Genomic DNA, 13,236 nt, shown 5'->3' with positions numbered 1-13,236 from the left:
TAAAACATTACTTGATCATTTTTCACTGCACCAAAACTGAGGAGGATGTATGCAAATCAACAAGTGCACTGTTGATTAGTGTGAACTCAGTGTCTAGTTAAAACCAATTGCCTTGATAAAACTGTATTATAGGTGAGAAATGTTATGACATATGGTACTACAAAACAGTTAGATTCAGCAAAGCCTATTATTTACATTAACCAGTGAGGATTTAAGAATTCTGCGATGAATTGTTAAAGATTTTTGGACTTTTGTAGCTGTCTAAGTTTCATGCTTACTGTTCTGCAAATTCATTTGCAGACTGAGTGAATACTACACAAGCTGAACAAACAATGCAGTCTCCAGAGAACCAGGAAAGCACCAGTGAAATTGATCTAGGTAAACTACATAAACTGTGTAAAGCTGTAGGCAGTCAATTAAAAAGAAAGACCAAGGATGAAAATTGTTATGTTTTGAATAAATCTTAATGATCTAATTAAAAAAAAAAAAAAAGGTTTGGAAGACTTGCAAAGCATTTTCTCATGATGATGTGAGGCTTCTCTTAAATATTTTTTGGCAAACAACAGCTGATTTTGAGTTATAACTGCTTTCCCAAACTCTCAAACTTGCAGGCCTTTAATATCCTTCTCCTCAGGTGTGTTAGGTACAGATTAGCTTTGGCTAACAAAACCTTTTTTTCTTTTTCTTTTTCTTTTTTTTTTTTTTTTTTGTCTTCAGAAAAATGACCTATGTGCTTTTCAGGATTTACATAAATATTGCAGAATGATAATATGCCTTTGAAAAAAAAGTCGAAATATTAGACTCCAGTCTCTACTTGTACATAAAAGTATGGCTAGTATTCAAACATCACTTCCTCTAAGCTTGAGAGAGGTGCATTCCTATGAGTAAGAAGTGCAGCAAAAGGGGCAGGAGACCTGCATGGGTGAACAAGGAGCTCTTGGCCAAATTCAGACAGAAGAAGAAAATACACAGAATGTGGAAGAGGGGACAGGCTACTTGGGAGAATTATAGGAATACAGTCAGAGTATGTAGAGATGCTGCGAGGAAGGCTAAGGCCCAGCTGGAATTGAGTCTGGCAAGGGATGCTAAGGACAACAGGAAGGGCTTCTTCAAATACATCAGCAGCAAGAGGAGGACTAGGGAAAATGTGGGCCCGCTACTGAATGGGGCAGGGGCCCTGGTGACGAGGGAAACAGAGAAGGCAGAATTACTGAATGCCTTCTTTGCTTCAGTCTTCACTGCTAAGGGCAGCCCTCAAGAATCACAGAGTCTGGACATAAGGAGAAGGTCTGGAGAAAGGAAGACTTTCCTTTGGTTGAGGGGAATAGGATTAGAGATCTTCTGGGCAGGCTTGATATCCACAGATCCATAGGCCCAGATGGGATGCACCCACAGGTACTGAGGCAGCTGGCAAACGTTGTTGCCAGGCCTCTCGCCATCATCTTTGAAAGGTCCTGGAGAATTGGAGAGGTGCCTAAGGACTGGAAGAAAGCCAGTGTCACTCCAGTCTTCAGGAAGGGCAAGAAGGAGGACCCAGGCAACTATAGGCTGGTCAGCATCACCTCCACCCCTGGAAAGGTGATGGAACAGCTCATTCTGGATGTCATCTCCAGACACATGGAGGAAAAGAAGAGGTCAGGAGGAGTCAGCATGGATTCACCAATGGGAAATCCTGCCTAACCAACCTGATAGCCTTCTATGATGGCATGACTGGCTGGGTAGATGAGGGTAGAGCAGTGGAGGTTGTGTACCTTGACTTCAGCAAGGCTTTTGACACTGTCTCCCATAACATCCTCCTAGAGAAGCTCAGGCAGGGTGGGTTAGATGAGTGGACAGTGAAGTGGTTGAAAACTGGCTGAAAGGCAGAGCTCAGAGGGTCGTCATCAGTGGCGTGGAGTCTAGTTGGAGGCCTGTGGCTAGTGGCATCCCCCAGGGCTCAGTGCTGGGTCCCATCCTGTTCAGCTTCTTCATCAATGCATCAGTGACCTGGATGAGGGGATGGAGTGCCTCCTCAGCAAGTTTGCTGATGATACCAAGCTGGGAGGAGCGACTGACACACCTGAGGGCTGTGCTGCCATTCAGAGAGACCTGGACAGGCTGGAGAGCTGGGCAGAGAGGAACCTCCAGAGGTTCAACAAGGGCAAGTGCAGGGTCCTGCACCTAGGGAAAAATATCCCTAGGCACCAGTACAAGCTGGGGGCTGACCTGCTGGAGAGCAGCTCTGCAGAGAAGGACCTGGGAGTGCTGGTGGATGACAAGTTAACCATGAGCCAGCAATGTGTCCTTGTGGCCAGGAAGGCCAATGGTCTCCTGGGGTGCATTAGGAAGAGTGTTGCCAGCCGGTCGAGGGAGGTGATCCTGCCCCTCTGCTCAGCCCTGGGGAGGCCTCATCTCGAGTCCTGTGTCCAGTTCTGGACTCCCCAGGACAAGAGAGACATGGAGCTCCTGGAGAGAGTCCATCACAGGGCTACAAAGATGATCAGAGGGCTGGAGCATCTGCCCTATGAGGAATGGCTGCAAGAACTGGGCCTCTTCAGCCTGGGGAAGAGAAGGCTGAGGGGGGGATCTTATCGATGTGTATAAGTACCTGAAGGGAGGGTGTCAAGGGGACGGGGACAAACTCTTTTCAATTGCCCCCTGTGACAGGACAAGAGGCAATGGGCAGAAATTGAGGCACAGGAAGTTCCGCCTGACCATGAGGGGTAATTTCTTCACTGTGAGAGTGACGGAGCACTGGCACAGGTTGCCCAGAGAGGTTGCGGAGTCTCCTTCTCTGGAGATCTTCAAGGCCCGCCCGGATGCAACCCTGTCTAACATGCTCTAGGTGACCCTGCTTGAGCAGGGAGGTTGGACTAGATGATCTCCAGAAGTCCCTTCCAACCTTACTGATTCTATGATTCTATGATAAAAACTCTTCTGAACAAGCAAAAGGAAAATGGAAAGACCTTATGGATATTTTCGTATGTATTACCTATCTAATTGAATCTGACAGTTAACATTGCAGCTTTACTCGTATGTCTTTCAATTTTTTAATACAATTATATTTTCCAAACACTATTATGACATTGAAAAGTGATACAGAAGTTATTATTCCTAACTACAAAAGTGGCATCAAGGCACAGTGAGACTAAGCGAAAATAAACAGCTGGTCTGTAGAAGCACAGACTCACAATTAATGCTCTCTTCATTAGAATAGTGTTCTTTTTTCAGCAGCTCAGAAGTTACTGAGAAATAATTAGTCTAGAAGAGTAAATGGGAGGTGGAGTAGCGGCTTATTACAGGAACAAGGGGCCTAAATGGCATATATCATCATATGTCCCTGTCACAAAAATGCTTTATTAGAATGAATGGATTCCCCAGATACGAAAGGAGAAACAGTTACCAGAACAAAAGGCTGATAACTGATTACGTTCTAATAAGGACCTGTCGGAATGTAATAATTGCCTGAAAAAACTTCTTGGGGCCTGGCCAGATGATAAGCTACAGGCTTGAAGGGCCAATTACTCAAGAAGAGCCCTGACTGATGAGCTGAAGGGCCAGTTATTCTGCTGAATCCACAGAACAGGACGAACAGAGGAACAAGCAGGTGTAATGCATCAAGGATGATACAACTCAGCTCAGACTTACTTAGAAGGTATAGCAGGCATTGGTTCTTTGGAATTGTATTTATACATTACAATCCCTACAAAATGAAAGTCTATAAAGCAACAATGTGCCCTTGTGTCCAGGAAGGCCTATAGTATCCTGGGTTACAGTAGGAAGAGCATTGACAGCAGCTCAAGGGAGGTGACTCCCCTTCCACTCAGCCCAGGTGAGGCCACTGCTGGAGTGTTGGATCCAGTGCTGGGCTCCCAGGTATGAGAGACATGGAGCTACTGCAGAGAGTCTTGCAAAGGGCTTCTAACATGATGAAGGGCCTAGACCATCTCTCCTATGAGGAAATGCTGAGAGAACTGGGACTGTTCAGTCTGGAGAAGAGAAGACTGAGGGGGGAGCTTATCAGTGTGTCTAAATATCGGAAGGGAGTGTGTGAAGAGGATGGGACTAGACTCTTCACAGGGGTGCCAAGCAACAGGATGAGAGGCAACAGGCACAAACTGAAACTCAGGAACTTCTGCTTGAACATGAGGAAAAACTTCTTTACTGAGAAGTAAACAGAGCCTGGTACAGGTTGGCCAGAGAGGTTGTGGAGTCTCCTTTCCTGGAGATATTCAAAAGCTGTCTGCACACTGTTATGGCATTGTGCTCTAGGTGACACTGCTTGAGCAGGGAGGTTGGACTAGAAGTTCTCCAGAGGCCCCTTCCAACCTCAACCTGTCTGTGATTCTGTGAAGTTTCCAAATACTTAGAAGCAACTGATGTACCAGGATGACTTTGGCATACATTCTGAGCATACAGTTGCAGTTGGCCTTCCAATTACTCCAATTTGGCAACTATAAATGGTGTGACTGATTTTACACACACACACACACACACACACCCCAATGGCATAAAGTAGGTACAGAAACTAAATGATATAATAAAAAACACAAAAGGTTTTGCCATTTTAAAAGTAAAATATAAACTTCTCATGAATAGTAAAATATCTCTTTAGAAGTAATTCACATTTATTACAGAAAGAAGAGGAGGACAATTTCTTTAAAGCAGTATTGAGTGAAAATACAGTAAAAACTTGCAATAGTGCACTTTTGTGATGCTAGAAATGAATATTTTTCATGTCACTAACATTAAGAAAGCATTCTGTTGCATAAAGTAAAGTAATTGTTACAAGAGTCCCAAGAACAAGTCAGAAAATTTCTGCAATCATAGTCTCCCTAGTCTGAATTTGAACCTGCTCTAGTTCCAAAACTCTTTTCTGGTTCTTTTTTTTTTTTTTTTTTTTTTTTTTTTTTTTTTCCCTTTGGTAATGTCTGAACAGAACCCCTTCCTTTCAATGTAGTCTTTTCAATATACATGTGCAATACCTCAGGGTTCAAAAGTTTTAGGAAAATTGAATCACACCTTTCTTAATCCCACTGACACACAGAAATAACTTCATTCAGAAAAACATCATCTTGCTAGCTTTACAAAGGTTAATAAAGGTTATGGATATTTTATGTCTTTATAACTTCTGCTTTTCATCTTCTGTTTATGAACAGATACAGGATGAAAGAGTTCTATGACCACCAGACCTGAACTTGTCTTTCTATAAAACCTCTTGATATATCATTAACTATCTTTAGATAAACACTAAACTTTCTTTTATATGGCAGAATAAAGACCAAAATGTCATGTGGTTCCACACTCTTTGATAATTCTTAATGCCCTTTCACTGATTTAGCACAATTTCTAAAATTCATCACTTAACTTGGATCCTTTCTTCTTCTCATGACACTTGAGTGTTTGGTCATGCTCTCTTTTATATTCATGTGAAATATCTCATTTTCTATTCGAGAACTACTACCAATGAAACAACTATGTTCCTTTAATATATTAACCCTATTAGCAGTATAAAAAGTAGGAAGTCAAATGAATAAATCTTATAATATTTGTTGATGACAAACAGCAATATTGGATTGATATAAATCAAATGATTCAAACCACCAATTTCAATCAGGATTTACAACACAAAGCAGGAAGATGATTTAAATAAGTATATTTAAAATCTCCTGCAACTTAAACTAAAAAAATCAAATTCAAAACAAACAAAATCCTTTTCTTTATGTGTATGTCCTTGCTTGTATTTCTAGCTTTGAAAGCACAGAACTTACTCTCCGTTAAGGCTTGAAGAGAGCTTTGAATATCTGCTGAGATTCGTAAGGACTGAAGTGATGGCTTGTTTTTTTCTCTTTCTCCATCTCTGCTTTTCCTCTTTCCAGTTTCTTTCTGCTCTGCTTTTTCTATTAAACAAAATAAGAATGACATATTACTGTTTTTCAGATAAAAATTTTCTGTCACAGAATCCTGTATTGGGCAAATGGTATAATGACATCTTAGATAAATTAAAAAAATATTCACTATTCCAGTTAGAAGCACTGAGATACAGTGAAGAACTAATGTCATTTATTGAAAAAAAAGTAGGATTTTCTTAAGATGTAAATACAGATTTACTAAGAGAGGGCTAGGGATGCTCCAGTCCCACCTCTCAGTTACAACTCCTACTTCCCCAGTGTAAAGTTTGGAGTTCCTGAATTCCTGGCATAGTGTGCCTGATCCCATGAACCAGTAATTTCCAAACAATCAGTCGAGCAGGGCCATAGCCTCCCAATGGACTATACTCAGCAACTGCTGTTTCAGGATATGAGGGCAATAGATATTTCAATAAAAGGTCAACAAAACCATTATAAAATTTCAAAGAAAAAAACTCTTTATTGCTGTTTTTTCTCAGAAATTATTAAGTTGTTCTGGGCAAACTTTTCCAAAACAAACATAGATAGCCAGCTAGGAAAATGTCAGCCTTAAGGAGGAAAGTGCAAAGTTTTACGGGTCAGAAAACAAAAGTCTTACATGGGAAGTATTGATCAACATACAAGAGGATTCTGTCAGGAATGCTTCTAATATCACAGGGAAGAAAAAAATCTTCCAGAATCAGAACCTTTTTTCTATCTGTGATACTTAAATTTAAGACTACAGAAAAATGCATTTCTAATAAAAGACACTCCCCCCCCCCCAGCATTTCATAAAGGTTCAGAGTACAGCTTTGTGACCTCAAAGATTACAGAGCTTTCCTGATCACTGAAAGTGATTCCTGAATCACTTTCCTGATTCTTAGCTGTTTCAGGTACTGAAATAATTTATAAAGCTTAAGCAAGGATTTAATTTACAAAGCTTTATGGGAATAAATTACATCGCCCTGCTGGACAAATGATAGTGCTGTCCCTAGTGGCAGCACCCTTGTGTATGTCCATCCTAGCTTTGAAATAACTTCTACACTCATTGATAGGTCTCAGATTGCAAGAAGATTGCAAGAATTCCTAAGCAGAGAGAATATACCCTCCGCCAGGTCTCTTCTAATATTTTTATGCCACTTTTGACATTAATACTTAGTCTCCGGGATTCAAAGTTGCAGGGGGGGGCAACTTCTTCAAAATCTAGGAAGAAATATAATTTTTAGTTTATGATCTGTACTTTCCACTAACTCAAAAAGTGTGAAATTGCACCTATGTCTTCAAGTAAAAACAGCAAATAACAAAAATCAGCCCTGAATCTAAACGTTACAGAATAATATACTGGTGCAAATATGTTTATAAGTATTAGTTACATTTAAATGTAAGTAAGATTTTGAAATAAGCTCTTGAAAAATTTTAGTATCATAAACAGGAAAGTTATTAAAATAATGCAGGTACACATTAAAATATAGTTGTCAGAACTCTCTGTAGGTAATCACTCTTTGTAACATCCATTACGATATGTATACTAAATTCTATTTAGTCAGAACAGTGTTGGCTCAGTTGCCTTTGAGGAAACTGTAACCTCTATGACTGTTATCCTTTTGCAATGAACCACTCCTTAGGGAAATGCCTCTGTCCCACTGAGCTGAACAAATCTCCGTCACAAAATAAAACTGAGTTTTCACAAAGTAGGAGTCTGGTATTGCTTCTGAATTTACACTACCGCAACATGTTCAATGACATAACTGAAATAAACAGCAAACCTACAGAATTGCATGTGGCATTATAAAGATATACAAATCTGTACCTAAAAAATGATTCTCACTTTACCTATGTTTGGGTTACAAAGATAACAGTTTCTACAGTTACAGACCTTTGCCAACTTTATCAGCTTTCTCTGCTTTCTCAGGTTTATCTGACTGTTTACTCCCAGGTGATATTTCATTCTTTAACTCAAAAGTTTTGGTCTCTTTTGGTTGTATATATGGCTGAGAAATATCAAGTTCTGGACTTTTCCCATTTGGCAGCTTAAATTCCGGCACAATCTCTTTCAAAAAGTCCCAAACTTTATGCAAGTAACCAGACCTTAAAAAACAAATGTATGTAATCATTAATGATACTGCTATTTGCAATAAGATAAGAATGTGTGGTCTTCATCTGGAGAACATTATACCACCACTGACAGTTCAAATCTTTGAAAAATGATTAGGTTATTCTAGAAAATAAGCAACACTTGCTTGATTTTGTATACTGGCAGAAATATAACACGGTTTGCTAAAAGAGGGTCCAAATGAAAGAGCTGTTGTAGAAAAGCTAGTAAAAACATTCTTTATTCAAGCCTTTTAGTAAACAAAACCATGGCACAGTACTGGTGTTGCTCAATCTCTGTGGCAAATTTGTAGACCATTTTGCAAATGTATCATGTAATAAATTGATCCTGGCTCTGTACATTAAAAACTCTTCTCAAAGGTACTTTCAGACTAGTTTTCCTTATTGTTTCAACACATGTAGTTCAATGACTCTTCCACTGATTCCATGAGCTAAAACAGCTTTTTGATATAGATGCCACACTGTTTCTCCATATAAAATCAGTGGTTCCAGAAATAAACTGAAACTGAATGAATCATTCAGGACCATGAATAAGTTTCATGCAAACTAACTGCAGGCTTATTTAAATAATCAGTTGTACAACAAGCTGAGGCCATCTTCATACTATTACAACAATAATTTTGTGGTATTCATGTTTTCCCACTGCAAAAATTAATACATTTGCAGCAAGTGTCAGACTCATGGATACTGGTTTTTGTTGTTGCAATATTAAGAATGTTGCATAAAGAACCAAATTCAGGTTACTTATACCTCCAAGCCGATAGGTTACAGGCATGCTGTAGGACACAGATACTCAAAAACCTAAACTGCAAACATAATAAGGGACAAAAAATTATGACTGTTGAAATGAAGGACAAAATAGGTCATGACTGAACTTATTTTATACCAAAACACTATTATACCTAAACAATAATATGTAAACAAATTATACCTAAACCAAAACAACCATACCTGAACAATACATTCTTTTAAAATTTATTCATCAAAAGGTTAAAAAAGTGCAATTAAAAAAAAAGTTTGTATTTGCACAGGTCCCAATCATTTATTAAATAAAAAGAATGTCAGGCTGGAAAATCAGAATGTCTGTCCTTCTAGAGACAAGAAATGGACTTAAATACATAGGAAACAAGAAAAAATATTATTACAGGTTGGAAATATTATTTTTATTTGAAGTAAAAGTATACCAGCTGCTACAGTTTAAAAAGTGAAAGCACTACACTAGCTGAATTTAATTACTTCCAAATTCACACCATGCAGTATACTTTCTATAGTACATTCACATATAAAGTTATTGCTGTTACTGCCAGACAATTTACAGTATCTGTATACTAGGTTAAACATAAACTTATCTAACCCTGTTTTCACCATAAAGTTCAATAGCAATTAGAATATAAATTAATTTTAGGAAGAATAATAATCAGCTTAACATGAGAAATAGCTTTACAGCTATCTGCATGACCTGCAAAGAGAAACACAATAAAATTGGATTCCTTGAAGGCACATTTTTCTAGTGCTAGAATTAAAAGTGTTATATTTCCCCAAACTGATGCTGATGAATTTTTAAGTTTTATAGAATTAAATAACTAATATGTGATTTTTTTAAATAGAAGAACTTACTGGATAGGAATAAGTTCTGGTATCCATCCAGTCAGTGCATGTAAAACTGTAAATTCCTCTAGCTCTCTTTTTCCACTTTCACGTATACTGCAACACAAAAGCAGACATACGGAATTACATGTCCAGCTCATAGTCAACTCTACAGTCAATACTGCTTTCTGTAGGAGCAAGACCGTACACATACAGATAAGCAAAGTGCAGAAAAACAAGCTATTACTGGCAATTTTAGAATTCAGGCCCATTACTTTTGTGTCCCTTCCCGTACAATGGCACCGTTTCAACACAATCGTTAGCAAGCATACCATGTTCTTGCAGTGCTGGCTCTTTCCGCCAGCCAGCCAGGAGACACAGGTTTGAAATCCCTCATGTGAAAGACAGAAATGAATCTAGAACTTCCACCTACTGAGCAGGTCCTCTAACTCCCAGATAATTATGCTAAAGCTGGCTGTATTTCCAGGGTATCGCATTTGTCACTCTCAAAAGGATATGGCTCCTACTCTATGACGAGGTTTCCATTTGTAGATTCTCAGAGGATCTAGGTTAAAAGTGCCAGCCTTTAGCCATGACTCAAGTCCTTGTGCTCTGGAGAAACACAAGATTTCAAACACATTTTTCCAAAGAGCATTTTCTGTTGGGCAGCTCTAGGTAATTCCCTGCCCAGTGTGGAAATACTTTAGATCCTCTTCTGACAAACCTAACTGTTGATGTGACTGGCAAGGGAAGCTTAGCTGACTAGCTCAATGAGTTATTTCTTTTCTGAAGCTTAGTCATTTAAATACTGGGTGTTCATTGCCCATTTCATAGGTTCATAAATGTCAATTGCTTGCACTATGGGCCACAGTTTACTTTCCAGGTCAGTTTGGGAATTGTGGATCACCATGCAGCCCACAAAAACTGTATTGTTCTAGAAGTATTGAAAATAATTTAAAATATGCTGGTTTTCTACACTGCATTTTAAAAAGTTTCTCTCTTTTAGGCCAAAAATCTCTAAATAATACCTTGTTTTTCAAAGAAATGATAGTAAAAACATTCTGCATGTATTTTTGTACATTACTGTATCATATATTTACACCTAAAATGTTGATTTTTCTTAGCATTTAAAATAAAAGCCTTTCTGTAATTCCTAGTTTGATTTGTACATTTTGTCTTCTGAAGAAATAACATTAATGTATAAAAAGTGTAACTAATAAAAGGAAAATGTCCAGCAAGAAATAGCGAAAGAACTAGTACACCCACTGAAGAATGGAGAAAGTACAAATTCTGAAAAGGGAATCACCATATAATATGATGATACTGTGCCTAATTTCCTTTTATTCGTTTACACAAACATCTCCATTCCTTTTAGGCAAGTTAAGTCTAAAAGACAATTTGGACTCACAATTAAAACTGCAGTAAAATTTCTCGGACATTTCTACATGGCAAAAATAGCATGTGACTCTTTTCCGGAATAATGACAGATAGATAAGGCAGATAGGGAGAGGACTCCACTTTCTTCATGAAGTTTTGTGTGTCTATATACACATAAATACACAGATAAGAAGGAATCACTGTACCTCCTATAATCACTGAGGAATGTGCTTTACTGATTTATTGAATCATCTTTCAGAAAATTGTGTATTTGTCACTACAAAATTTTTAGTAAAATATTTTTCTTATGCACGTTAATATCAATTTTTTGTAAATTCCATGTGACTTCACAAAAAAAAGGGAAAATGAGCTGACTAAACATACTCAGTATTTGCAAGCTTAATGATAGCTTTGGAGAGCAGCATTGGCCAAAGTTCAGTTTGATAGGTTGTAGCTGGTAGTAACAAATTATCATCTTCGTTGAAAGGCATAGTATCATCCACAATGATCTTTCTCCAGCACCCCTATGTCAGGTAAAAAAAAAAAAAAAAGAAAAAAAGAAAGAACTTTGAATTTGTGGGCTGGAAACTGAATGCATATGTAGTAGAACTCATACACTTTCCTAAGAATCCAATTATATTGTAATTTGATTTATATTACAGATGGCTTTAAAAGAAGGTCTCATATAATAGCTGAGAAACATGAAAACAGCATTTATAGCATTTTATTACAGTTCTGATTTATCTATTCCATAGATTAATCTACTTGCAACAATTTCTAGACATATTTATTCCCTTATGTATGGTCTACCATGTGTTTCTGACACATTCACAGACCATTGCTGTAACTTCAGCTGCCATGACAGACACCTAAAAATAGTAATATAAAGAGACTTAACTAAGATACCACCTTTGCAAATCATAGAATCAGTAAGGTTGGAAGGACTTCTGGAGATCATCTAGTCCAACCTCCCTGCTCAAGCAGGGTCACCTAGAGCATGTTAGACAGGGTTGCATCCAGGCGGGCCTTGAAGATCTCCAGAGAAGGAGATTCCACAACCTCTCTGGGCAACCTGTGCCAGTGCTCCATCACTCTCACAGGGAAGAAATTCCCCCTCACGCTCAGGCGGAACTTCCTGTGCTTCAGTTTCTGCCCATTGCCTCTTGTCCTGTCACAGAGGGCAACTGAAAAGAGTTTGTCCCCGTCCCCTTGACACCCTCCCTTCAGGTACTTATACATATCGATAAGATCCACCCCCCAGTCTTCTCTTCCCCAGGCTGAAGAGGCCCAGTTCTTGCAGCCGTTCCTCAGAGGGCAGATGCTCCAGCCCTCTGATCATCTTTGTAGCCCTGTGATGGACTCTCCCAGGAGCTCCATGTCTCTCTTGTCCTGGGGAGTCCAGAACTGGACACAGGACTCGAGATGAGGCCTCCCCAGGGCTGAGCAGAGGGGCAGGATCACCTCCCTCGACCGGCTGGCAACACTCTTCCTAATGCACCCCAGGAGACCATTGGCCTTCCTGGCCACAAGGACACATTGCTGGCTCATGGTTAACTTGTCACCACCAGCACTCCCAGGTCCTTCTCTACAGAGCTGCTCTCCAGCAGGTCAGCCCCCAGCTTGTACTGGTGCCTAGGGATATTTTTCCCTAGGTGCAGGACCCTGCACTTGCCCTTGTTGAACCTCTGGAGGTTCCTCTCTGCCCAGCTCTCCAGCCTGTCCAGGTCTCCCTGAATGGCAGCACAGCCCTCAGGTGTGTCAGTCGCTCCTCCCAGCTTGGTATCAGCTCCTTTAGCTCCAGAATAATGCTCAGAAACACTGAATATTTTTTATTCACTGGTTCTGGTAGCTCCTCACTTAATAAGGTGGAGAGATTTAATTATCCTTGAAAAAAAATTATCCTCATTAACAATAACAGATAGCTTCAGCACCAAAATCTATCTCCTCAAATTCTACTGCTGGAGACAGTTGGTGTTGTGATGTCTAAAGCAGGTATCTCAAACAGGCACTCTGAATCTGTTTGTGGGCTGCCTGGATCTACTGATTTGAAAATGCTTAATTTGAGCAGCTAAACCCTCCAAACCTTTGTTAGTAACATTTATTCTTTTTTAATTCACAGTGTGCCAAGGGTGAGATACATCTTTCTGATCCTTTCAACACTCTGAAGAAATATCCATTGAATAAGTTTGTGTTTTTTTCTTTACATTGCTGTTCATGTTTTTGTTAAGAAGTTATTTTCCGTTATCTTTAGAAATTCCATGCAAGTTTTAGTTTTGCCAGTATGTCTTCTGTA

General features: G+C 39.2%; 1 protein-coding gene across 1 annotated transcript in view; it reads right to left on the bottom strand.

The window, feature by feature from the left end:
* Positions 1-13,236, bottom strand: part of ADGB (androglobin) — a 131,509-nt gene that overhangs the window by 85,953 nt on the left and 32,320 nt on the right. The window contains 4 exon segments of the mRNA XM_062573053.1: positions 5,751-5,879; positions 7,744-7,955; positions 9,597-9,683; positions 11,328-11,467. Coding sequence (XP_062429037.1) covers positions 5,751-5,879; positions 7,744-7,955; positions 9,597-9,683; positions 11,328-11,467 — 568 coding nt within the window.

Source organism: Rhea pennata, chromosome 3 (assembly GCF_028389875.1).
Source record: "Rhea pennata isolate bPtePen1 chromosome 3, bPtePen1.pri, whole genome shotgun sequence".
NCBI lineage: Eukaryota > Metazoa > Chordata > Aves > Rheiformes > Rheidae > Rhea > Rhea pennata.
The sequence above is the reverse complement of the archived record's forward strand: the minus strand, read 5'-3'. Positions and strand labels throughout refer to the sequence as shown.